General features: G+C 35.1%; 2 protein-coding genes across 4 annotated transcripts in view; one reads left to right on the top strand and one right to left on the bottom strand.

Moving 5' to 3' along the window:
* IFT74 (intraflagellar transport 74) overlaps positions 1 to 25,844 on the bottom strand; it is a 36,831-nt gene that overhangs the window by 10,435 nt on the left and 552 nt on the right. For 2 of the 3 annotated variants that reach the window (XM_042015301.1, XM_042015302.1), the window contains exons 2-16: positions 25,624 to 25,770; positions 25,036 to 25,171; positions 24,472 to 24,520; positions 23,587 to 23,685; positions 23,360 to 23,420; positions 22,861 to 22,920; positions 21,842 to 21,903; positions 10,982 to 11,120; positions 9,923 to 9,985; positions 9,160 to 9,303; positions 8,007 to 8,047; positions 6,729 to 6,808; positions 5,587 to 5,589; positions 3,565 to 3,618; positions 172 to 269 (exon numbers count right to left, since the gene is read on the bottom strand). In XM_042015301.1, the coding sequence (XP_041871235.1) occupies positions 172 to 269; positions 3,565 to 3,618; positions 5,587 to 5,589; positions 6,729 to 6,808; positions 8,007 to 8,047; positions 9,160 to 9,303; positions 9,923 to 9,985; positions 10,982 to 11,120; positions 21,842 to 21,903; positions 22,861 to 22,920; positions 23,360 to 23,420; positions 23,587 to 23,685; positions 24,472 to 24,520; positions 25,036 to 25,171; positions 25,624 to 25,746 (1,212 nt within the window). In that variant the 5' untranslated portion in view covers positions 25,747 to 25,770. The remainder of the gene's footprint in view (positions 1 to 171; positions 270 to 3,564; positions 3,619 to 5,586; positions 5,590 to 6,728; positions 6,809 to 8,006; positions 8,048 to 9,159; positions 9,304 to 9,922; positions 9,986 to 10,981; positions 11,121 to 21,841; positions 21,904 to 22,860; positions 22,921 to 23,359; positions 23,421 to 23,586; positions 23,686 to 24,471; positions 24,521 to 25,035; positions 25,172 to 25,623; positions 25,771 to 25,844) is intronic. The other variant, XM_042015303.1, reaches the window with a different exon arrangement.
* On the top strand, positions 14,539 to 23,029 carry LRRC19 (leucine rich repeat containing 19). Its single transcript, XM_042015304.1, has 5 exons — positions 14,539 to 14,688; positions 17,091 to 17,183; positions 18,106 to 18,616; positions 18,817 to 19,023; positions 20,231 to 23,029. The coding sequence occupies exons 1-5, from the start codon at positions 14,662 to 14,664 to the stop codon at positions 20,554 to 20,556; spliced, it is 1,164 nt and encodes a 387-aa protein (XP_041871238.1). The 5' UTR covers positions 14,539 to 14,661; the 3' UTR covers positions 20,557 to 23,029.

The raw sequence follows: 25,844 nt of genomic DNA on the forward strand, positions 1-25,844 counted from the left end.
CAAATCCTTTTTTTAACTACAGCTGCACATGGTTTAATGTTTGATCATTTTAAGAGACTATTATGTAGATAAATATAAACATATAAAACCAATCATCCTTCTTTATCCAGCCACTCTCCTGTTCTGTGTGTCTAAACTCCTAGCTTGCCAAAGGTGGATGGAAATGCTTACCCTGCTGGTAAGCTCCAGGAGCGCAACAACGTTGGCTTCTATTTGGGCCTTTCGTTCCAATTCCTGACTCTTCACATCCTCAAACGTCTCAAGAAAATCTAGAGATTAACAAACACAAAAAAGAAAGCTCTTACTTGAGTGGTTGAAATGTTGTTTCCAGTCAAAACTTCGTATTAAATTGCTAAGCAGTACAGTTTCAGATAAGAGACCTTGAAACTTGTCAACTTACGGGCTGGAATGAAAATGAGAAGAATTATTCCAGTTACACATTGGACACAAGGCCACCACCTTCTTGTGTTTAGGTGAGGGTTGCCACCCAATAGGAAAGAAATTTCATCCCCACTATTTCTGATGCTTTTCTAAATGCTAGTCCCAGCAGTTGTTGGTCCTCATTTTTCTGCAAGCTATCAACATGGGCTAAACAAAGGAAACAGGTAACTTTATTATCTCCAATGGCCTGGACTAAATGCCAAACACTGCTGAAGACTTGAGACCTGGTATCACCTCTTCCCTTCTGTATTATTTCCCTTAGCTACAAGTCTAATTTATGTTCATTTTAGTAATTGTCCAACTGAATCTGACAACACAGTTGTAATGGTGGTAGGCACTCTGTATCTGTGTTCTAGGAATACCACATTGTATTTCTGGTGACAGAGATATTCTAAAATGAAACATCCTGGACACATCACATGGAAGTTAGAAGCCAGCAAGATGCTGCCCAGAGCTCTAAGTTACGATAATTTCTTTCTTGCTGGGTCTCCTCTTGAAACATGGCTTATACACACAAGAGCACTTGGGAACCATAAGAGTTTGCACACTTTTTATCTGGATAAAAACTGGAGAAGTCCTTGTTTGGGCAAGAAGGATTTGACAGTGATTGAAAAGCATTTTCACACATTTATAAATATGAAACAATAAAACTAATATACATAATATCCACAGATATGAATGTAATTCTGTAAAAGTGAGTCTGCAACAGTGAAATTAGGACCTCAGAACTGTAGCTGTATAATTTGACTAGTGTTTTTCTCCTTTGGCATTCTGGACTTTTTATGTGCTTTTTGTTTCAAACCTTTGAATTTATTTAGAAACATTAAGCAAGGTCCATATTTACATCTCATGGCACTGCTTTTTTGCAAGCAACTTATTTTTTCATTACACTTGTCTGATTGATCTTGTTTCATTTGAATGCTGTGTATTTCACAGACTCATAAAAACTCTTGAATGCAAGAGACTGCAAGAGCTCATCTAATTAATTCACTTGCTCCAGGACAAAACCAGTTATATGTCAGTAATTCAGATAGTTGTCCATATTCTTCACGCACACAGCTCCTGATAGATACTCTACAATTCTGGACAATCTATTTCAACACTTGGTAAATGTTATTGTTACGAAGTTTTTACTAATATCCAACCAGAAATCTTTCTGCAGCTAGTGGTATATTACTCCTTTTCTATCCTCCTCATATATACAGAAATAAATTATTCAGTTACTATTTGAAACAGCCTTTTTACACATTTGACAACTGTCATAAATTTTCTAAAATAAAAGACTCATTCTTTCATATTTCCTTGCAGGTCATGCTTTCTGCATATCCCCATCAGTTTTCTTCAGGACTGACAGCCCCTTTCTTTATGTGCAGAACTAGAGACAATACAACCATCTGAAGTATTTGATGCACAGGAAAAAACATTACTTCGGATGTCTAACAACTGACATTCCAATGTATACCTACTGTTGTGGCATTTTCCATGTTAGTCTGATACTGCTCAGCTTTGTCTTTCACTCTCTGAGCCACACCACAGAGCTGTACCTAATGAACTGCTCCCTACTCTGCATTTTTGCTGTTGATTACTCTTGAGTGCAGAAACTTACACTCAGTCCTTTTCAAACTTTTTTGTAATTAATTTCTAACATAAGAAAATTACACTAAATTCTAACCATGTCTCCAACATGATTTCAGCTTTTCCGATGGAACATTTTCTGTGAAACTGTTCTCTAAGATGCTTTCTCCCATCATCCAACTGATTAAGAAAAATACTGACTAACCTGAACATCCAGCACACTGCAAAACTCTACACAATACATCCTTTCATTTTGGCATTGAATCTTTCACAATTAATAATTTTTTAACTGAATGCACAATATAGGTTAAAAATGGACAATATTGGCCTAGCTTGCTTCTAGAAACACCACAAGACAGCAGAAGATGTACTGAAGTTAAAGTACACATCATCTGCTACACCTTCCTTATTCTGCAGTGTTTTTCTGTCAAAAAAAGGAAAAAAGATGTTTGTATTCGACACATCAGTACTAGTGTTATTCATACTCCTGTTCCTGTAACATTTACATATTGTTTGCTTGCTTAGTTTTTCCAAATTATTTCTGCAAATTGATACTAATCCGACTGGTATGTATTTAATTGTCCCCTCTTCTTCTACACAGGCACCATATTTGCTCTTTTCCCATCCTTAAGACTCCTGTATGTTCCCCCAAATCTCTCAGCTCTCAGGTCCCCCAAATTACTAACTGGTCCAGAACTGTATCAATAACCTTTGATGAAGGGTAGAAGCAGAACCAAAACCCAAAAAGTGAAGCCCTGCTGACATCATCTGTATCAATACTGAAAACCCAGATCAAGGGAGCTTTTGTCTTTTTGCTTCTCAGGAAACCTGGAATTTGAAAACACAAAAACTCCCTGAGTTTTGTCTTATTCATCTTCTCTTATTGTCAGCTGAGACCTTTCTTTCAGTATCATGCTAGCCATAAGTTATATAGAACATTTTTAGAGAACACTTAAAAAAAGGTGTTATATCCCTTGAACCTCTATGGCATGTTTACTGACCATTTTCCCTTTTGCTGACCAACTTTTTTTTGTAAGCTGTCTCCTACAGTACTATGTATAAGGTATACTTGAACCCAGTTGTTTTCATCCTCGGTTAGTTTCTACCAAAATCTCTACAACATTGTAACTTTTTAATATGTAACAAGGATTTAGCAACATTCATCTTGAGTAAATAGATATGAGAAGCCTTAATTTTAAAGAATTACATGATATCTATAGTCGTCCATTTTGAAGTTCTGCTTTTAATCACTTAAGCAATTAATTACAGCCTTGCTTTCATGAAATAAAGTTGTGTTCCTAGATCTTTAATGCTTGATGAAAAGCCTTGAAAGACGCTCCAAATGTTTGTGACTGTCCCGTAAGACTTCAATTATCTTGTCCACAGAACAAGACCATAGAACTTTATGCAAAGATCAGCACATCAGTTCTTTGCAGCTATAAATTAACTGTTTTAACAACAAAATGAAACCTGTATTTTAGTGAACTTAGGCCTAATAATATTTATATATATATGTAATATTAAGCTAAATAATATTAGACAACTTACTGTCCATGCTTTCTTCCCTCTTCTTCAATTCCTTGTATTTCCAATTTTCTTCTCCTACAAGAGATGTAACATTAATTTAACTTTATATTGTCTCAGGCCTGGATTCCTTCAGGAAGCAAAATGACTGTTTCAAAAATAAAATTTGTACATGCCTAGGAACCACAGGATACATCCTATTTAATTTAATGTAGTCAGGTCAACTATGTCATATACCTTTTAATATTAAAAAAGAAGATACCTTAATAAATCAGCCTCAATGCAATTTTTAGAACCTTTCAGGTGTTACAATTTCTGATAGATAGGAGTGGGATAAATACTTGGTATGGACAAAGGAAGTTCACAGGGTTTTTCTGAAGTCAAGTGAATTTAAACAATAGAGAACAAATGCTTCTGCGTATTTGGGCACCATGATGAGTTAAAACTTTCTGCAGCCCTGTTTAATATATAAGCCATTTCAACTGCACTTTCACCTATTGCAATGGACTTTCACAGGGATACATGGCTTCAAAGAAACTGATAATCTCAGGGAAATAAACAGGAGAACTGTACAAGCAATGGACTAGGAAAATAAAACACACAGAAAGCTTTCTACAATTAAGTTTGAAAGAACATTTCCATACACCTTCAATATAGTGGTATTAGAAATAAGGAATAATATACATATTCACTCTATCTTTAAATTCGACTACTGATCATAAATAACTCATAATTTATATGTATTAGTAAAGTGGGACACCTGATATATTTGTCACAAGAAGATGAGACAATTCATTTCCTAAAAATAATTTTAAGTTTCAAACATCTAAATTTTTAATTGTCTGCTTTATATTTAACATAATCTTTTAATTTTAAAGAATACAAAGTAAAATAATCAGACAGATACAGATAAAACTGAGCAAGCAAATTTCTCTCTGACTTTTTATTTGTACACCCCTATGCTTTCCTTTTTATCTAGTATATACAAACAATAAGAACACCTGAGGGGCCCTAAGAGACTTTGATTCTGCTTCAGCTTCCTTGCAGCTGTGGCTTTGTTCCTTATTGGACTCTCTCTTTCATTTTGCAAGGCAAGGCTCCAATAGTTAATAACTTAGCCTGTTCTACTCTTAAAAATTCTGGTAATCGTGAGCCATGAAACAGTTACATGATCTGTCAAAGTGTTTAAAGAAAAAAATATTTGAAGACCACAACTTTGAGATGTCTTTATAATAAGTTTTCTTTAAAATATGCCATTAATGCACATATATCTTAACCTCTCCTGCAATTTATGAAGGATTAAGTCTGTTGCATTTGAATTAATGTTGACTTTGACTGATCATTAAAGTTAACTGCTAATATATAAACCATGTAATAAGTGAGTGAACTATTTACTTATTTAGATTTTTTCAGGCAAAACCTAAAAACAGTTATTTCAACATGGTCTGTTTGACTTTTCCCCGCTCAAAAATATTTCTAGCACTGAAATATTTATCCTGAAACATTAAAAAATCCTTAGTTAAAGTTTCTTTTTTTTTTTTTTTGTACTTTCTATTTCACCTGATATTTACATAAAAAAAACTTTAGAGCTGAATTTTGGGAATGCTATGTAATAATGTTTAAATACTGATCCAGAAGTAAAGTGACTAGGGAAGGGGAAAGCACAAGAATTTCAAGGACACACCAAGATGCTGATTTAGAGCTGAGGTATGAATTGCCCTCTGCGATTCTCTCCCCATTCACTAGAGAAGGTGGCATTGGGAGTTTACATTTTTGTGCCTTAAAGAGACTCCTTATTAATATATCTATTCCCTCTGTGTTACACCAATAGGTGTAATTCCCTCTACATTATACCACAAGGTAACTTGATTCTCAGTATTCTGACTGGTTCCGATACGCTGACAGAGAGCATGTGCTTTCTCCTACATATGCTTCAAACTCTCTTCTTCAACAGACTTTTCTAAAGCAGTGAAAGACACAGTCCAGCAAGGAATGACTGTGTGTGTAAACTGAACTATAAAATGTGAAAAGCAACTTGCTTCTTACCTTCTGCATTTCTCCAAAGTTAAAATAAAAAACGGTTGCAAGCCAAACAGAAAGGAAAAATTAAAGGACAATAAAGTTTGCAATGATATTATCTGGAAACACAAAAGCTAATAAAACAGTCTTAATAAATATTTGCACAAAAATAATGAACTATCCATAGAAATATGAAGTATTTTGCCATGCAAAAGATGATAAACAGATTAATGTAGAAATATTCTGTCATGCAGAAGATGATAAACAGATGTCTGAAACATTTGTTTAGAGGCAGATTTTTAGATACTTATTCACCTGGAAGACACTTACAGCCAGATTTTACACTGATTGCCCAAGAAAAGGCATAAAATAAGAAGAACATCAATTCGTTAATTCTATAGAAGTTAAATAACTTCTTATAGAGACTTTCAGAATGCAGGCATATACTTATGAAATTCCTATCTGAACAAGATTTCTTACAATCAAAAGAAGGTTTTTCATTGCATGAATCTTCATTTTATGGAGAACCTTTTACAGCTATTAAGGACTGATGCTCAAACTAAAGTTACTTCCTCCAGAACTGTAACTTCCAGTGCTAGGATAAATTCCCATCCTAAGCACTAGCAGCACGTGTTTGCTGGAAGTCAGTATAAGCTAAGGCCATTCCTGGGCAGCTTACAAACTCTTCTTGCAAAGATCAACCTAAGAAGTTTCAAAGACAGGTAAAAATAATACTGAATTCTGTCTGCTTTACACATTGCTATTAAATATTCTCAATTCCACATTTGCCGACAGTGTAACAGATCATGTAAAATTAATGAAAGCGTTTCTAAATATGAACTTGTTCCGCAGTGCTTCCAGTAAGATACACTTCTATTCTTCAAGCAATATTAAAAATCAAATTGGATGGAAAACCAGACAGCTGTCCTATTATTTTATACGGTAATTTTCAATACGAATTTGTTTAATGTTCCACTAAAGGTGGGTACTCCCCATTTCTTATGTCTGAAAAGAACAGGCTGTACTTGGAGACACAGAACTTCTCATGCTGGTGAGTACTGAACGTTTGCATAAGCCTAAAAGTTTTAAGCAACTAATAGGTATAACAGTTTGTTATAGAACAAAGTGATGCAGCTCTGCCTAGTCTGCTACGCCTCTAAACATATTACCTCGATGGTTCTCCAGATCCATATCAAGTCGTTGAATGACCTTTTTAAAATGGTCTATTTTTCCTTTTACTTCTGCCAACCTGACAAATAGATAATGAAAGTCAAGGTTAAAACTGTATTGTAAAATACTTTATTTTAGACAAAACTGCAGAGAGAAGTCAGAATAAAAATAGAAAATCTCTATTTACCAAAACCAAAAGAGTATCAGAATGATTCTTGTTATTATAAAAGGTATGTGTAAATCATCTGTCACTTTAGTCCTCTGTCTATTAAATAGAAGTACTGTAGCTCCTTTTTATTAAAAAGCATTTTTTGTTGAGTCATCAGTAATTCTTAACTTACTCAACTAGTCCCTCTGCTGGCTGCTATTCAACTTTGCAGAGGTACAACATGATTGTTAAACTGCAACAAGTAACTGTATTCCTTAAACTGTATTCACTAAAATCCACTAAGAAATTTCCAAATAAAACACTCTGCTACATAATCAATCAAAGTGTGAAATGAAATTACCTTTAATACATTTCTACATAAAATCTCAAATATAAATCTTTGTTATTTTTATCTATTAAAAAATTCTGTCAAGCAATTTATTATCCAATTAAAATGCATTAAAAATTGACCAACAATTTTAGTTGGGAATATTGTTCAAAAGAATTTAAAACTGTTTCTAGGAGATTTTATGAATTATCTCAATTTTTCTTTAAAGAAAGAGAAATCAAAAGGCTCAAAATCAGAAAATACTGTACTGTTTTATCTACTCCTCGATACATACTATTTATTATAAAATTTACTTGACTTCCTGGCAAGTGTTCTGAAAGACCCAATACCCAAGGATCAAGAAGCAATGCCCTTCTACTCTTTAGAATGGAACTTTTGTGACTCTTAGGTTTTAAGAACACATAAACAAACTTCAAAATGTGGCTGCAGCGTAATGCAGGTTCAATTTCACAGCTGTCCCAAAGGAGCAGCTCTTACAAAATCAATGTCTTCTTCAGCCTTAAGCAAGTTTATGTCAGTGCTACTACCAATTCATATTCTCAAGGTGTGTTCATAAGGGATGGAAGTATCTTATTATGCAGACCTAAAGGTTTTACCACTATAAAACTTGTTTACTGGAAACAGAAAAACATCTTCTATTCTTTGTGGAAGGTTAACACTAGTACAGGTTTGAAGATGTGGTGATGTTCTAAAAGTCTATAGAAAGACATGATGGAACACAACTATGTGTCTTTAGGGTGTACATGTAATTTATAGCAACAGCATAATGGGGTTACTCACTGTCTTTCCATGCTTGCAATTTTTTGACTATCATCTTTAACCTATAAAAAAGTTAAACAACTTTAACATATGAAATTAAATCTACAAATGAAAAAAGGAAAATTAAAAAAAATCTAAATTCAAAATACATGGAATCGAAACTTGGCATTTGAAATCACAAATTTGTGACACTGTCCAACAAGAAGTGATATGATTTAAGTGTTATGTCTTCCAAATGTTTAAAAATCATACTTTTAAAAATGAAATACACTTACCATTAGTCATTCAGACCAATAGTCCATAAAGTAGAAATGGGTAGTTACAGTGTAGGCTATTGTAAACTGATCCAATTACTCCTGGACTGGTATACCTGTTCAGCACCCTACAAAGATACTCTCTGGAGTTAATTACAAGAGCTGTTCAACTGGACCAGTTTTCCCAACCAACATGTCTCATGAATTGGAACAAAACCAGCTAAAAAGCTCACTGTGCCAATTTAGTTTTCTTAAAATAATAGAATGGTTTGGGTTAGAAGGGATGTTAAAGATCATCTGTTTCCAACTCACCCTTCCCCCTGCTCCCCAGCCCTGCCATGGGAAGGGATGCCACCCACTAGATCAGGTTGCTCAGGACCCCATCCAACGTGGCCTTGAACATGTCCAGGGATGGAGCATTCACATGTTCCAGTGCCGCACCACCCCAACAGTAAAGAAAGTCTTCCTAACATCTAATCTAAACCTCTTATCTTTTACTTTAAAATTCCCCCCCATCTTATCACTTTCTGCCTGTGTAAAAAAGTCACTCGGCCTATTTTTTTATAAAGGTAAATATATCTCTTTAGGTACTGGATGTGGCTATAAGGTCCCTCCAGAGCTTTCTCTTTTCCAGGATGAACAGCTCCAACTCTCTCATCCTGTCTTCACAGAAGAGGTGCTCCAGCCCTGGGATTATCTTCACAGCCCTCCTCTGAACCTGCTTCAAAAGGTCTCCAGGTTTTGGCTGAACCAGAAATACCCCAAACTTCCAATTCATTAACTATTCTTAATTTCAGATTATTTGAGCTGCCTAGAGCATAAATATAGGCAAGATTCAAACTTAAGTATTTTCAATTATTACCACCCCTAAAAACACTGACTTGGAGAATCTTTTACATAACAACATTTTCTGTTCTTGCCTGGTTTAGTAATCTCTCTCTTTCCTCCTGTGGAGACTCCACGTTCTTATCCTCAGCAATCATTTTATCTCGATGTTCCTTGAGCTCGTGGAGCTTTTCATACATCTGTACAGCTTTCTGTTTCACCCCAGAGTGTGCTATTTCCTGTTGGGAAAAGCAAACACCTACTAGCTATTTTCAGATGGCAAGAGAGCATTGCGGCAATCATGCTTTAGTTAAGCAACACCTACCTATACAAGTGAAGCTTATTTCTTACAAAAAGCACAGAGAAAGTAAAAAGTATTTTATAAAGGACTTTATAAAAAGTAAAATTTATAATCCATATTATCAATATTACATTTACTGGAATAGAATATCCCAATCAGTTACTTCTTGATTTACAAGTTCTTCCTTGGGCCAATTTTCTGAGTAGATTTACTACTTCACAGTTTCTAGGGAATTTCAAACTATATACAATATTCAAAAGGACTGAAAAATGTCTAGTAGTATTTGAAAATTATACTTTCCGACTGTATGTTTCAGCTCACAGATCCTTTTATCCATGGAAGAACCAATATGAAAAAAATCTCCTCAATAACACATTTTTACCCAAAACTGATCAGAAATTATTAGTAGAAACCAGAGAGGCAGATTTGGCATCCCATGCTACAGCATGATCCTACAGTATCTGAAAATTTAAGGAAGAGAAATTATAGGTATTTTTTCTTCTTTACAATAGCATTCAGGGAAGGTTAGTACAGAGAGCACTTGTTATCATACATACAGCTCTTAGACTCTCTTCCTCTACATTTAGTGCATCCAATTCCTGCTGTTGAACAATCAATTCCTAAAGAGGAAGCAAAACGCAAAATTCAGATAAAAATTTCTACTTGGTTTATTACTTTTTTGCTTTAACCCTCAGTATGTATAAAATGCTGTAAACTATTCCACTGCTGCTCTCAAAAATTTGAAAGACAAGACTGTGTCCAACTCCTTCACATAACTCAGATGTAATAAACACTTGATTTCAGCATCCAACTTTTCCATTACTCTTATCATTGTTACTTGCAGTTGCGCTACTAGCAAAAAAATTTTTGCCCTTTTTCCACTATTATTTTTCTTAAAATCAGTACCGCAGTTGGAACTTATTATCTGTCCTTCAGAAATTTAGAGTCAAATTTTAAAATCTGAACCAGCCACAACAGTTTATTTATAGTCCAGAAAGAGACAGGTGAACCCTGAGTATTGATTCAGCTCATCCTAAGACAGATGGGAAACACCGAAGTCATCTCTGTACAGACTATACAGAGAAACTTTCAAGACTGCACAGCCTGAACTAGATCATCCCAGAGAGCCTAGAAATGTTACCGTTGTTAACATTAGGATTAGTGAACATTTTATAAAACCCAGTTCATTTTTTGATACATTCAGACATACAACAATATAATAATAGAAAAAGCTAGTCAGATTTGCTTTTGTACACAAGAAGAAAACTTTCTACTGAACTACAGAAATTGCAGGGGTTATTTTTCCCTTTTGCTTGCTTTTTGCACATCATGAAACATCTACGTATTGCAGTGGCTTTTAAAATCTGCACGTGAATCCCTAAATTTAAACAGAAAACTGGGAACATTATTTCTTCTTAAAGTATTAGATACAAAAAGACAAAGTATTTGGTCTTAGTCAATTGCTCTATTTTCAGGTACTTCTACAATTGAGTAAGATACCAGCAAGCTTTTTTATTGTATTACTCTGTTGTCAAGCTCTTTAGTACTTAAATTTTATCTAAACCATGAAGCCAGTTTAAGAAATATTTTAGGTAAGCATAATGAAACAAGCAAACCTGGGAGAGTTTTTCATTAGCAGCTTTCATCTCCATATATTTAGCTTGATTTTCCTGCGACGTGTCTTTCATTATGTCATCTGCCACAACCTTTTCACGCTTGATATCTTCTTCTACAGCTTGAATTAACTTTTCTGTGCTGTAAAAATATAAGGGTTTTGTAACTTTCACCAGTTAATATATACTGTAAGCACTCATTTCAAACTCCAGTACTCCTTCAGCCTCACTGAAATGCTCAGTGTAACATCAAAAGCCCAGACTCTATAAAAAAGGAGTTACCAGCTTGTACCTAATCCTCTTGGAGCTGGATTAGGTATACAAACATTCACAAAATGAAATACAGGAGAATTCTCTGCCTTTACAATACCCACATCGTGTTTTTCCAGCACTCCTGCTCTGTCTATCTGCATTGGTCTCAACACTGGCAAAAGTATAGTACTCCCTCTCAGTTGCACTTAATCAGAATTTCTGGAGTAACAACAGACAGTTTGAAATAAAGAAGCTGGTATGCAATTTGTGAATGCACATTAAGAAAATATATTATATAGACATCACGACTTGGCGGTACCAGATGATGATGATGAAAAGATTACTCTTTGCAAAGAATTGCTGATTACAATGGAGAGTGGTTGCAGAAGTCTAAGCAGTGTAGTTTTTTAACTACGCAATAACTAAGAAACTAGGCTTTTTTACATTCTTGATTCAGGACTTTAATCTTTTTAGGAAATCAATAGTCTGCAAATACAAAAACTTTACCATTTCAGCTATAGTGAGCTACAAGCAACTGTCTTAGCAGATTTAAAGAATGCATAAAGAACTGTTCTCACTGTTTTATGATAAGTCTAGTAATTTCTATGAAATTCCTGAAAGCTAGAGAGTCAATCTGAGAACACAGTTAAAGGAAATTTAAACAAAACCACTCCTGAGAGTATACCTTATATACATACCCTTATATGTATACCCTTACATATATATATAGTATAACCTGAACAGTATACCTTAATTCCCTTCATTGTTCATGAAAGATTGCTGCTGAAACAGTTTGCTTGTTTCCAGAGTGATTTCTGCTGTTAAGAATGATAAAATCAGCTGAATACCTTCATCCAGGACTTTTTTTTCTCCTCTTTTTCATTAACTGTTCCCAAGTTGCAAGATGACAAGTGGTAAATTGTGTAACTGACACTATTGGATCAAAGACTGCAGACAAGAATGCCCTCAGGTTTAAGAGACGATGCAAAATATTGGAACTGCACCATGATAATTTCAGGGTAAAGAAATAATGAAAATATTGTAGAAGCAGAGTAGAGTTGCCATTGGAATGGACTTCTGAAGGTTGTCTGGTCCAACCTGTGCACTACTCAAAGCATGGTCACCTAGAGCAGGTTGTCAGCGTCTTTTTCAGGTTTTCAGTATCTTGAAGGATGGATACCCCATAACCTGTTTAGGCAATGCTTTGATGTTTGTTCACTCTTACAAACAGAAGAGTTTTTTCTGATGTTTAAATGGAGTTCCCTGTTCTCCAATATATGGCCATTGTCATTTGTCCTGCCCTTTGGCATCACTGAGAGCAGCTCCACTTTCTTAATCCCTGCCCATCAGGTATTTACTTTGACAAAATACCCCCTAAGCCTTCTCTTCTAGAGATTAAACAATGCCAGTTCCCTCAGCCTTTCCCCACAGTTTTCATCACTTACAAGGAATTCTCAAAAGAGCTTAAAAAATGTAACCACTTCCAACTAGCTTCCAAGGAGATCTATAATCTCCAGGAAACTGAGCATATTATATAGAAATTCCATCAGGTTAGCAGGCCATGCTGCAAAAATGCTTTCGACCTGATGGTGATGAAACACAACAAAGTGATGATCTCCCACTAAGTATGGCAAATTTGGCAAGCATTGGGACTGAATAAGAAATACTGGATGGCTGTAATATGACATTAAATTTAATACCCTCTTGGGACTAAAACAAATTTATTCAGACGCAGTCCAAAGAACAAGGCCCTCACTGCAAGTGCACCAGTTTATAAATGGCTAATTATGTTACATACGGTAGTGGAAATGAGCTTTTTTTTAAGCTATAAGAGTAGTTTGATCCAAGACCTTTTGGAAGGCGTGGAACTAGGAGTTGTCAGGGAGCTTTCATGTTACTTCTTTACTGAATGCTCCTCATGCCTCAATGTGGGCCTATGAAAGCTGTTGCAAGGTCTCAGCAGTGAGAGTTTCTCTCAAATCAAGCCCAGCTTCAGACACGGAAGAAAGAAAACAGAGAAAGCGCAGTAAAAAATTCAACAAAATGCTAAGGGTGTTGATTTTCAGAAGAAGCCTCCACACTACATGTAATTCTCCTGGAGACACTGCAGTATGGCTTAGAGTGAGCTTGTATTTAAACACAAACATAGTGTCTTTCCTGGATATCACTGGAACCTTCAGAAAGGGAGAGAATACAGTTTGCTCCATGTATAGCAGTACCACTCTTGAGGGTAGTGGTATCTCAAAGCTCTATGGGATTTCTCTCATCTGTGCCTGAGATTTAAAGCATGTAAAGCAGGACAAGGAATGAAACCCCCTTTTCCAGCCTCCTCTATTCAAAGTGTGTGTGGATAAATTAAAGAGTAGCCTCTTAACATGAGGCACTTCTCCTTTTCTTACATGATATGGACTCCTGGCTAAATACTTCAAGATGATCCAGCATGTCCTTGAGACCAGAAGTGTCTGACTTACTGTGATGCATCTTCTCTGGTAGAAACCTTCTGAGGGGAAGCTGCAACTTAGTGATTTTTCAAGAGGCAGTAAAAAAATCAGAAATGGCTGTCACAGAAACACAGTTTGTTACTGTGAGTAATTTGAACACTATGGATGAAGCTGAATCAGGGATGAAGCTCAGAAAAGCTGCAGAATGTTTTGAGATATTATGCAAAAACAAAGTGCCAATAACAACAAAGACACAGTGAAGCAAAACAATTTCTACAGCCACATATTGGAGAGGAATGGAGATGGAAAGGAGATGAACTCTTCTGTAGTTTGGTGGTGTGCATTGGACAGAATGAGCACTAATGCAAGTAAAAATTTATAGGACACAGTGCCTGTATATCAATATAATCCCTTTTTTTCAGCCTGTACATAGACATTCACTCCAGAGCAAGTATGATTTGTTTTTGGAACTTCTTCCTTAAATACAGTTCTTATTACAGACATCCTTATGTATCGCCCTGCAGCTCCTCTGACGATGATGCCTCCAAGACACAAGCACTTACAGAGTTAACTAGCTACTAGGAAGCTTTACTTTGGTATGCAAATATCCTGACATTTTCTTCATTTGATGACTAATCAAATTAAAAATGAAAGTCTTTTTCCGTCTCCGGAATTTCTTTAATTGATTATAACTCAACTTGCTTGTAAATTACCTGTGGCATTTAAACTCACTGCTTCCTCTACGAACTGGAACTTGACACTTCAGCATATTACAGTTAGACTTTCCTATTGGCTGATGATCCAATTAAATCCCAAGACGATTATAAGAAGTTGCTCAACTTAGTCAATCTTTTGCTAAGGATTTTCTAGGGTTATTATTTTTTTACACTGCCTGGTTATTCATCAGGTACAAAGGTTGAAGAAAAACAAAGTGCTGGTTCACCATGTTATTTCTTGTCAGTGCACTGAAAAATCTACACATAGGTACATATGATACCTGTAAGAAGCAGCAGAAAGGTAAGACACTTAGCATGTCTAATTCAAAATGCAGGCAAAGATTTATTAGTATAACTTTGTTGCTAGACTGGAAGAAAACGTATCTCAAGGTATATTAAAACTTCAGGAATTAATATGAACCTTGGACATGCTGAGTTATTAAGTAAATTCTACTTCATTAGAAAGCTGGGGAACAGACTCTGAAAATCAGACTGATTATATAAACTCAATAACCTTCCCAGAAAAACAAAAATCATTACATTGTTTTTAAATTATATGATTTTCAAAGTTCTCAGATGGAAATTTTTAAGAAAGCACTTCTAATTACAAGGAAATATCGAAGTACTACCAATGTATTGTCAATGTATTACTAGGCTGAGTTTCTTTTCAAAGCAGTTAGTTTAAACAGCGGTTTGTAAAATCTGTTTCTAGTAAAATGCTGGACTGCAACTAAAATTACAGATGCTTTCCTGTTCTTCTACTGATTATACAGGTTCACATACACAAAATGCAGGCAGTCACATTTGTAAGAAATCCCCTATCTTTTCAGTAGAAACTAAAGTAAGAGCTAGGAATTATGTTTCTGACTTAGACATATGTTCATACCTAAATTTTCAACTTGGTTGCTAGTAACTTACAGTTTAATATTAAGAACAATATTTAATATAGTTTCCGACTCTATTTAAGACAGTTCTTGTCTTGTAATCTGAAAACTACAATAATACCATTTATCTGTATTTATAAATTGCCAGGTTAAGACCTGTTCTGTTTCTGAACATCTAGGAAGCTGTATCTTTAAAGTCCAAATACACTACAAGATCCAGATTTTAAAATAGTAATTTCAGAAATTCTCAAAGTGCATCATGTTTTCCACTAACAATACACAAGCTGGCTAAAAAAATATGCAGGCCACCAGTACCACCACTGACAAGTGCAAAACCTAATACAGAACATAAAAAATTCCACATGGGCTGCTGCTGCTAGCACTCCTTGTCCCTGCCGCGGATAATGGCTAAATGGCAAAAGGTTTATGAACTCTTTTTGTATGCAATATAAGATTCTGACAGAAGTAGAAATACACAATGGATCAGAGCAGACTAAGTGGCATTTATCTTCCTCTTCTTTCCAAGAAGTTATGAAATTTCCAGGCTGATTCAGTTAGGTGAGTGAGGTCAATCCTCTGACATGCAAATATATAGAAGTTATCAAATAGACTTGACCAGTTTGTTCTATGACCTCATTTATATCATAATGATCAGCAAAGGCCTCCTGGCACTCATTTTAAGGACTGGTGGAGGTTTTGTAAATCTGATGGGCTGCCTATACTTACCATTGTTCGTGCAATTAAACTTCCTTATGTAATTTCCCCCACTCTTTTCTGTTAAATTCAGTGAATGCTCTGTACAGCTCACTTTAAACAAGTATCTTACACTTTACCTTTTGGGTTTCTTTTACTCTGGAAGATATCTGGCAAGGAGATACTAAGATTAAATGCCTATCTTTTCAGATGCTTAAGAAAAACTGGAAAAATTAAAGATTCATTGACTTTTACACAACATTTTCATTCAAGTGTGGCATAAACAGGGACTAACTTGTCACAGACATGGTGTAACATTTCTGCTCAAAATGAATAGATAGTGCAAATAGTGCCTGATTCAAAGGCAATGACTGAGAGACCCCTTCTTTGAGAGATGTTAATACCACAGTAAATACTATTTGTAGGATCTTTCCTAACTTTCAAAAAACAAGGCTCAAATCTGTACAAAAACTCCATCACTAGAGACTGAACCATGTTTACTTAGTTCCAAAGATCAGAGCAACAACTATACCTTCCTAATAGAGAAATCCAGGTTTATGTCATTTTATAGGTGATATTATGGACAATAAGAGATCGAAAGATTGATCTTCTAATTAAAAATTCACAGAAAATGCTTAGTAACTTGCATAAGAACATACAAGAAATCTGACTGGACAAACCAACAATTGTCTAGTACAGTACCTGCCTCTGTCAGAGGCAATGAGAGAAATTGTACAGGGAGAGCACGCAAGCATCAATACTTTCTGCAGTTTACTCCAGTCATAGTCTTTCAGTACCCATAATTGCTTGAACAGGGATACTAAAGAGTACAGCCCTGCCTATTTGTTTTATACATTTATGATGTTTTTCTCTATTAACTTGTCTAACCAATCCCTTTTCTATTTGCTGATACAGTCCGCACACTGGATTTTAGGTTTGGCTCAATTAAGTGAAAGCTGGTTCTGATACCCCCTGTTTCTCCACTTAATTTTACATTAGAAAGTATTTATGTAGAACAAAATTTATTAAACTATCATTGAAATAATTGTATCTATTAATACGTTAAACTACCGCTACAGAAGACACTGGTACTCTGGTCTTGATGTGCAAACATGCTTTTTACTAGGCTCCAAACATGAAACTCTATTGGCTTGTGATCTGGGCTGGAATGCTGTTTCTGAATCCAGTAACTGCTGACTGCAACATTACTTCCCAAACTGTAAGTTTTACATTGATCTGGACTACCCTTATTTTTGAAAGATAGTTTTTAAAGTGCTTTCTGCTTCAAATGTGTTTCATAAACATATGTCCTGAAGAAAGAAATACAAAAATGCAAGTAAGAAGTAGTGTAATGGACAGTTAGCTGATGGCAGTCATTGTAAGTGGGTGAACAACACTGAAACATATTTGAGATGATTTTGTACCTCAAATTCTTCCAGACAACAGGAATGCCTCTTTACATATATAAATAAATGTACTCTTCTCAGAAAATAGAAATATTTCAAGGTATTGAGAGCAAACACTCAAATCTGAAAAGACTGCAGCTACGCTAAACTTCAACACAGAAAACCAAAATGAAGTGCTATAACAAATATATATATAATAAATGTTTTGTTGAAGGTCTGCTCTAAGGATGTTATTTTAAATTAAGAGTAAACATAGGTGTTTTTAGAAAAATACATTACAGAAATCAAAAAAATTTGAATTAATTTGCAGTCTTGAATAAACTTTCTCTATGACACCTTCTTTCCAGATTATGTAGGAAAGGAGTTCATTTTTTACCCAACAAATAATTAATTCCAAATATTAATTCCAAAACAGTATGCCAAACTGGTTACATTTTGGATGACCATCACCTAAAGACCCTTGCATCTAAGCACAGAGCTCAGCACTAAGTGCTCTGGAACATCAGGTCTCTACACACAAGGAGGATTCATTCTGCTGTTATCACCAGACCATGAGTTAATTAAGAAAGATATAAATAAAACTTCATGAAGAGCAATGTAACTTTTCTTTTAAAGTGACAGCATTACAAAATAGAAGATAAGTTTTCTCTTGCCTTCAACAGTCCTCACTGAGACACCTTTATTAGTAGACTTTTCCACTGTATTTAATTGTTGTCACTCTCTTTTTTTCAACAGGTTGCTTGTGAGGACTCTGGAAAAAACCTCTTTAATATCCCCCTCAACCTTCTTCAAAATGTCACTAAATTAAGCCTCAAAAACAATAAAATCACTTTAGAAGATCATGACAAAGAGATTCTTGGACATTTTATTAACCTCACTGAACTTCATCTGAATGAAAACAACATTACTGTATTATGCAATAACAGCTTCTACAATCTGAAAAAACTCGTAACTCTGGATATTAGCAACAACTCTATTAGCACTGTTCATAAAGCAGCATTTGCAGGATTAAAGCAACTCTCAGTGTTGAATCTATCCTATAACATGATTGCTCAGCTGGATTCAGATACATTTACTTTTCTAGAAAGCCTGACAGTTTTAAATCTACAGTATAACTTTCTGAAATATTTTCATATAAAATCATCTTTTAGACTGATTAAAATTGTTTTAGCTGGAAACCCATGGATCTGCTCCTGTGACCTCCTTGACTTACAGATATGGCTAACTGCCTCCAATGTGACATTGGGTAAGTTTTGGTAAGGGCAGCATTTCATATTTTTTTACATCAAATAGCTTAACTGTGCATTTTTTTCTGATGTGGATAAAATCCACCACCAATTTACCCATATTATGCAGTAATACAATAGCTATCCATGAGATTTTTTTAGATTAGAGTGCCAAAAAATTACCACTAACTCATAGCCTCTTCCCTGCTCACATTCACAGAAAATGAAAGCAACACTACATGTACATTGCCAAACACGGAAAAAATCTCCATCAAGATGGCAGCTATCCAACCTGCTGACTGCAAAACTGAAAAGACTCTTTTAGAAAACACTGTAACTTCCACTCCTGCTGTTAGTCTTAGAAGTAGTGCCTTAATAACAGTTCTGACTCCAAACAACATCACTGGAAACAATGGAACACGAGCAGGTAATACACAGATATTTCACTTTACTGCTTATGAGCTGTTTGATTTGCTGTTCCAAGACTCTATATTGTTTTGCATTCCTAGTACACTATGACTCTTCCATAAAAGCCAGGGCTACAGAACAAGCATATTTCCAGGTTCTTGTAGACAGTCACACACATTACAAGGAATGTTAAGGTTTACTGAGTAAGTGTTCAAAACAGATAAACCCCCCCATTCTTAAATGATACTAAAAAATGATGACGAAATTTCAAAGCCCTAAAATTCAGATAAATTGTCTAGATCTCTGCCTAACAGAACTAGGGAAGTAACTTTAAAAAAAATTTGCTTTTTCCAAACTAACTGCTTTCTACATGTAGCTGTGCTCCTAAAATGTGATAGCGTGAACTTACAGATTTTTCTCCCATCCTAAATGTGTTCAGTATAAAGGACATGAATGCACATTGCACATTCTCTGGAAATTTCAGTGATAGTCTCCTCACCTTTCTTCACCTTTCAATGTTAATCTTACGTGCAAGTTAAGTCTTCAATCCTGAAAAGCTTTACTTCTTCCTTCTGGCTAACGTAGGAAATACATCTACAGATATATACACAAATTATAAGCTACCACTGTGACATGTTTCTTTAGCTGTACCACCTTACAATTTGTTTTAGGGTAGTGGCCAGCACATAAAAACAGCTTCTAAATAAAGACTATTGGCAAATATAGTTTACTGAATTTTTTATTATTAAAGAAACACAACTGAAAGGATATGTCAAAGACATCTTATTTTAGGGTTCAGACATTATTACCAGATAAAAAGTAAAGCCTCGGAAATAAAATTTGAAACCAATTACTGATTATTTTTTTCCAAAGCCTAATCTTGGAATTTAACTTTCAGAAAAAAAATCATTAATTTTTTTTTTTAAAATCTTTTATATGTCCCCAGAACTTTACCTTTGAAGTAGACTTTGAAACAATTATTTTTCATAAATATGCAAGGTAGACTTATATTGCTATGAAATGAGATGCACATATATTACCAATCTCTGTGATGTTATTGACTCCATAACACAGCAACAACATTCTACAAAAGCTCTGGAGACAGTAATTCCCCTATCAATGTTTACTTTGTGAGTTCTCAATTTAACTATGAAAAAAATCCTACAAGAGTTCTTGCTAGTATTCCTCATGAAGATAACTCTTCTTTTTTCCTGTTTTTTTTAAAGAGTTACCACTTGTTGGCAAAAGTTGGACCTTCCTAGTGGGTGTCCTAGGGTTTGTCCTAGGCACTACACTCCTGATTTTTACTGCTGTAAAATGCCCAGCATGGTATCACTACTTGATCAGCTACCGTCACCGTCGTCTGGAAGAAAATAACTCAGAGATGTTTGAACAGGAGTTCTCAGCTGACACGTGCTCTTCTCCTTCAGTATCGGGTACAAGCAGTGAAGAACCCATCGTAATATTTGAGAAAGTTCATGCATGCAGAGATGAAGAAGATGGATTTATGGAGGATAAATACATAGATATTTATGTAAATGAGGAGCATTAATGTCTTAAACAATGGATGCTGAACTGACATTTTAAAAACATTGTACTCTTATACGTCCATTTTATGCTGCCCTTGTACAAGACAGAATGAAGTTATGCAGTCTGTCTCCTTTCATCTTGCCAAATCCGCAACAAGATTTTGCTGCGTCAATCACGAAGTTAAAAAATGGGGTCATATGCATGCATTATTGACACAACAAATACTTAAAACCATGCAAAAAATACTCATAATCCACTTTTTTATAAAATCTATTTGGCTACTTATATTGGGGGGCCTAATGTATATTGTTTGACATGAACAAAGTAGCAGGTGATGTTGGCATAATCACGAATACTTTCATTGTGAGGAGGTCTAGAAGAGAAAAATAATTTCTCAAAAATGTTGAAGCTGACCACAGCCAGACTGGGGGCTGGCTTCAAATCAGTGCTGGAACAGCTCTGCAGTCTATTAGGCAAAACTAACACAATCAGAGAATGGAGCATTTGGGTATTTTTTTACCCAAATTAGCAGAGCAAGAAAGACCAACTGCTGTATTCCCAAAAACTTGTATGTACAGTGCAATGATAAATTACCATTACTGCATTGCTACTGAACCAAGTATTTTCTCTTCATATTTTCTTAACACTTAAAAATGCATTCAGGGTGCAACAGACACATTTGCAAGCTGTTGAAAACTGCAGTATTAATGCAATGTGACATTATTAACTGGTAAATTGGTTGCTTCGGATGGCTTACTGGTACATAAAGCCTCATTGCTTTCACTGGCAATGAGCAGGATCATATAGCATTCTCCTGCACCCCTCTTGTGCCTAAATTAACTATCTCAAAAACTCACCCTCTCAGCCTATCACTACACAAGCCATTCTCACAAAATTCTTACTAATTCCTATTGCAAGCATCTCACAGTCCTCATCTTTCCCTCTACACAGCCTTACCTTACCAGAAAGGCAAAGGTCTAGTTCCCACTTCTGCTTGCTTTCTTCACTCTGCTACAACACAACAAAACTCCCAAAACTTGACACCAGATTGCCAAGAGACAGGACTCTCCATTGCCATCTAACTCTTCCTGAATGACATAGTAATTATCTTCAGGGGAGTAACAGGAGTTTAACACTAGGAACTCCAGCTGCAACCTGGCACTAACATATCATCTTGAAATTGTTCAGGCATCACTTCCGATATGCATTGCACTGTTAGGCTAACAGGTAACATTTCAACTTTCCCAAGCTGAGATAGGAGAAATTGAGTTATTCAAAGATGAAAAACATACACTTAATGTACTTACACTTGTCTTTCTGTGAAAATTTTATCCATACTCTGAGTGTCTCGGTCATTCTGAACCTTTAACTTAAAAAAAAAAAAAAAAAAATTGGAGCACAACCAAGTTTGTAATAAATCATGGAACCATACAGGTTGGAAAACACCTCTAAGATCATCAGGTCCAACCCTTAATTCAGCACTGACAAGCTCACCATTAAACCATATCCCTAAATACGGCATGTACACATCTTTTGAATACTTCTAGAGAAATTGATTCACTCACTATTACTCTGGGATCTATTACTGAAACACTTAGCAAAATACCTTTAAAACTACACGGACAGGATGAAAGGCATTCTTCTCTTTATTACACAGACATTGTATCTTATTATTCAATCAAATGCAAGGGAAAAAAAGTTGTTTTGACCAAGAAATATTCAGGTAATTTTTCAAGTTATCAAAACAACCTTTACTGAAACTGGTTTCTTTTGCTTATGGACAAATTGATCATAAGAAATAAAATACGCCACTCACACCTTAACACTTAAGAGTACATGTTAGAAAATAAAGAAGGAAAGCAAAGGAAGAACAAAACTCATTAATTTTGTGATGGCTATGTCAGAGACCTATTTACTATTTTTTACACTGGAGACATTTAAAAGGCTGAAGACAAAAGAGAACTTAATGTACAGAAGACCAGGCAGCTTTACAAGGCAGCGTAGTCTACCTAAATTTACCTCTCCTAAGACTAGTGTCCTGTGCTCCCAAAAAATAAAAAAGACATTTTAACGCTCATAATTTGGGTTGGGATAACACCCCTCTTAAATTTAAATCACAGAAAACTATCATGGGGCTGTTAACACAACACTTCAGGCAATTGTCTTACTGCTAACCTGTTGCCAACATTATGAATAATTTAACTGGAAAAAAATGGCTAAGTTTTAAGTCAGTGCTATGCTTTGTTAGATATGTCAGACATTCAAAGCACCAAGAAAGTGACACACCATTTCACTGCTAAAGTATAGCAAATATCGTAATTCTTACCATATTGTAATCACGGATCACTTCTGCCATATCTGTACTGGTGTTAAGTATATCCAGAACCTGAAACAAGACAGAATTCCAACCTGTTACTGCTCTCATTTTCTTTAAAAAAAAAAAAAATCAGACAAAGGGTTCATGAAAGCACAGCAAATTTCAGCCATTGCAAATGGAAAAAACATGATTTGGGACTCTGAATAGATTACATGTCATTTTCAGGAATAATCATCATCATATGTAGCTGTTCTAAGCACTGAAATATTACACAGCACAAATTTCTTAAATCCATATGCAGATGCTTCTCCTAATGTATAGTACACTTTTTGTTTTCCTCTGTTTCCATCTCTTTCCTTTCCAATAACTGAATAAAGGTGGTGCTAACCAGTATATTTTTACATAGAAATGTAAAAAAAAAAGATTCCAAATGAGGCAAAAGCAGTACAAAGTTAAGTAAGAGAATAAACGGGATAGCATTCAGTATCAAAATTTGACAGCAGCATACCATGTTGTAGTCTGCTAGTTGACCTTGAAAATCTTTGATTTCACCAGCTAAAGCCTCTGCCCTAAATATGAAACAAAAAGTCAAACTTCAAATTATAAGATTTGTATATGTAAAAATAAAATAATAAAAAAAAAAATTATTCACTGATTCCTTGAAGCCTGCCCAATACTTGAAAATAGTCTTTTGACTTAGAAAGTTAGCACTGCATTAACTGCAATACATCTCACCGTTTTTCATAGGACAAATAGACAGATTTCTCTTGCTTGTACATTTCTACTTCTTCCTGCAGCTTGTTAATTTCTGTTGTAAGTTCATTTGTTTTACTTCTGAAAAAAAATAAACAAAAAAGAATCATCAACATTTGGATGTACAACTAAAGCACAGGCAGAACAGAAAATATATTTTACATTAGGAGATTTGAAATTAGTATCTCTCACACTGCACTTCGTTTCAACTCAGCATTTCTAAGAAGAGGCAAGTGTGGAAAAAAGCAAAATTGTTGTATCAGATAAAGTCCTAAGTAGTTGCTGGAAAACCTTGGTATGAAATAAAATGTTTTAATTAGCTTTTTGTCTCTGCTGGTAAAACAGATGTGGACAGAAAAAACCCACAGTATAAATTCACAAAATGTGGGTATCATCCATACTTAAAATGACATCTTTTAGGACTAGTTATTCAAAACTGTAATATGATCAACTGATAAAACTCCTGCATGCAATAGTTTGCACAAGGTCTTGTGTTTGTCATTGCTAGCTGAATGCATAATCCAAGTAAGCCACCTGAAATGTACAATAAAAAACCTTTAGTTTGCAATGCTACTTCTGACAAATGGAGCTATCAGACCTAACAAACATTAGAGGTGGAAGCTCAGAATCACTGACCCCCCCCTTTACTAATGCTGTGTGAGAGCATTTAATTTATCAAGCCTAACTACAAAACCTCAAGGGAATCTACTTCCTTTCTTCCTACAGAATATCTACATACAAAATAACTTTCACTCTTACAGCAGCACTCTTCTAACAGCTCACTATAAGTGAACACCACCTATTGCACGCTGTTGTCAAGCTTCAACTCTGTGTCTGAAAAGAAACAGACGTGTTGTTAAGACGTACCTCAGCACACCAAGGTAGTATGTTTTATCCATTATCTGTCTCTGAGGACCTGATAAAAGAGAACAATATGATATTTTGTTAAAAAAACCCCTAAGTTAGATGAACTGTAAATTAGGAAAACAATCTGCAAAATTTACAGTCAAAAAAATTACAACTAATATAATCTAGTGTTCTTAAATAGATATTATCTCATTAAAAAAAAGGAAGATATTTTTAGACTGCTGCGAAGAGAAACATTACTAATACAAATATATGAATCGTTAGTACATAATAGAGTGTTTCAAGTATTCTGCAGTGATGGAAGAAGACACAATAATCTTGTTCTATTCTTTTGAATTATTTTTAAAGACAGCTCAGTTACAGAAAAATGTTTATCTTCTTTGGTTGTCAAGAGCAATGACAATAAGAGGAACGCTTTAATTTTCTCTTTCTTTTTGCTGCTCTTTTTAATCACAGCTCTTCACTCTGAAATTTATACAGTGATGAAAAGCTTTCCTATAACAACCTAAATATTCTTTCAAAATGTTTGCAGACAGCTTGATGGCTATTTTCAGTACAAAATACCTTTCATTGCAGTTTTTATTCCACTTAATCCCTGCTGAGTCACTGGACGGTCTGCAACTTTAACCTGAGATGATAAGACTCCTCCAGGAGTCAAAGAACCACCACGAGAACCAGGTCTTGCTGTACTAGGAGGCATCTATTAAAAAAAAAAAAAAAATCTACCAAATCTGAGTTATTACTTTATTATCCTGAAGCAATTGCCAAAGCAATTAAAAACTTCAGTTAGTCTCTATACTCTTTCTGTAGGAATCTTTCAGCATTTACATCTCTTCAGGGAAGCAAAGCTTCAGTCGAATGTCTGTTGTAGAAAGCAAGGGATTACCTTTGAGCAACTGTTCATTGTTACATCTATCTGCAACGTTAATGCTATTCAGGTCTCCCAGGTGAACTCTGGATGCTGCACCTCCCTGACCCCCTCCAAACAAGGTTAGCAAAACTTTATATAAAATTGAAATACTAAATTCTTCCTAAAAAAGAACTTCTCCTCACTCATGGTACTAAAAAAACAAGAAAAGATTAGCAAAAAAAAAAGGACAAAAATCTAAATATATCAAAATCAATGATAATCAATGACATTTTCTAACATACCGCTGTTCCTATTCTGCCTGCTGACGGAGTCCTTGATGACGAGGCAGGCCTTGATGAAGAGGTCAGCCCTACTCCTGCTCTTGAAGAAGAACGAGCTGTGGGAGGTCTGTTACTGCTGGCCATATTCGTTTGCTTTTTAACTTCTCTCTGGCAAGAAGAGAAATCATCCTTTGATTTGCACAAGGTCCTTGAACTATGAGAAACCGACTCTTTAAAAAATA

Source organism: Corvus kubaryi, unplaced genomic scaffold, assembly GCF_017639235.1.
Source record: "Corvus kubaryi isolate FWS band 111438036 unplaced genomic scaffold, C.kubaryi_AGA036_p1.0 split3-37296, whole genome shotgun sequence".
Classification (NCBI taxonomy): Eukaryota; Metazoa; Chordata; class Aves; order Passeriformes; family Corvidae; genus Corvus; species Corvus kubaryi.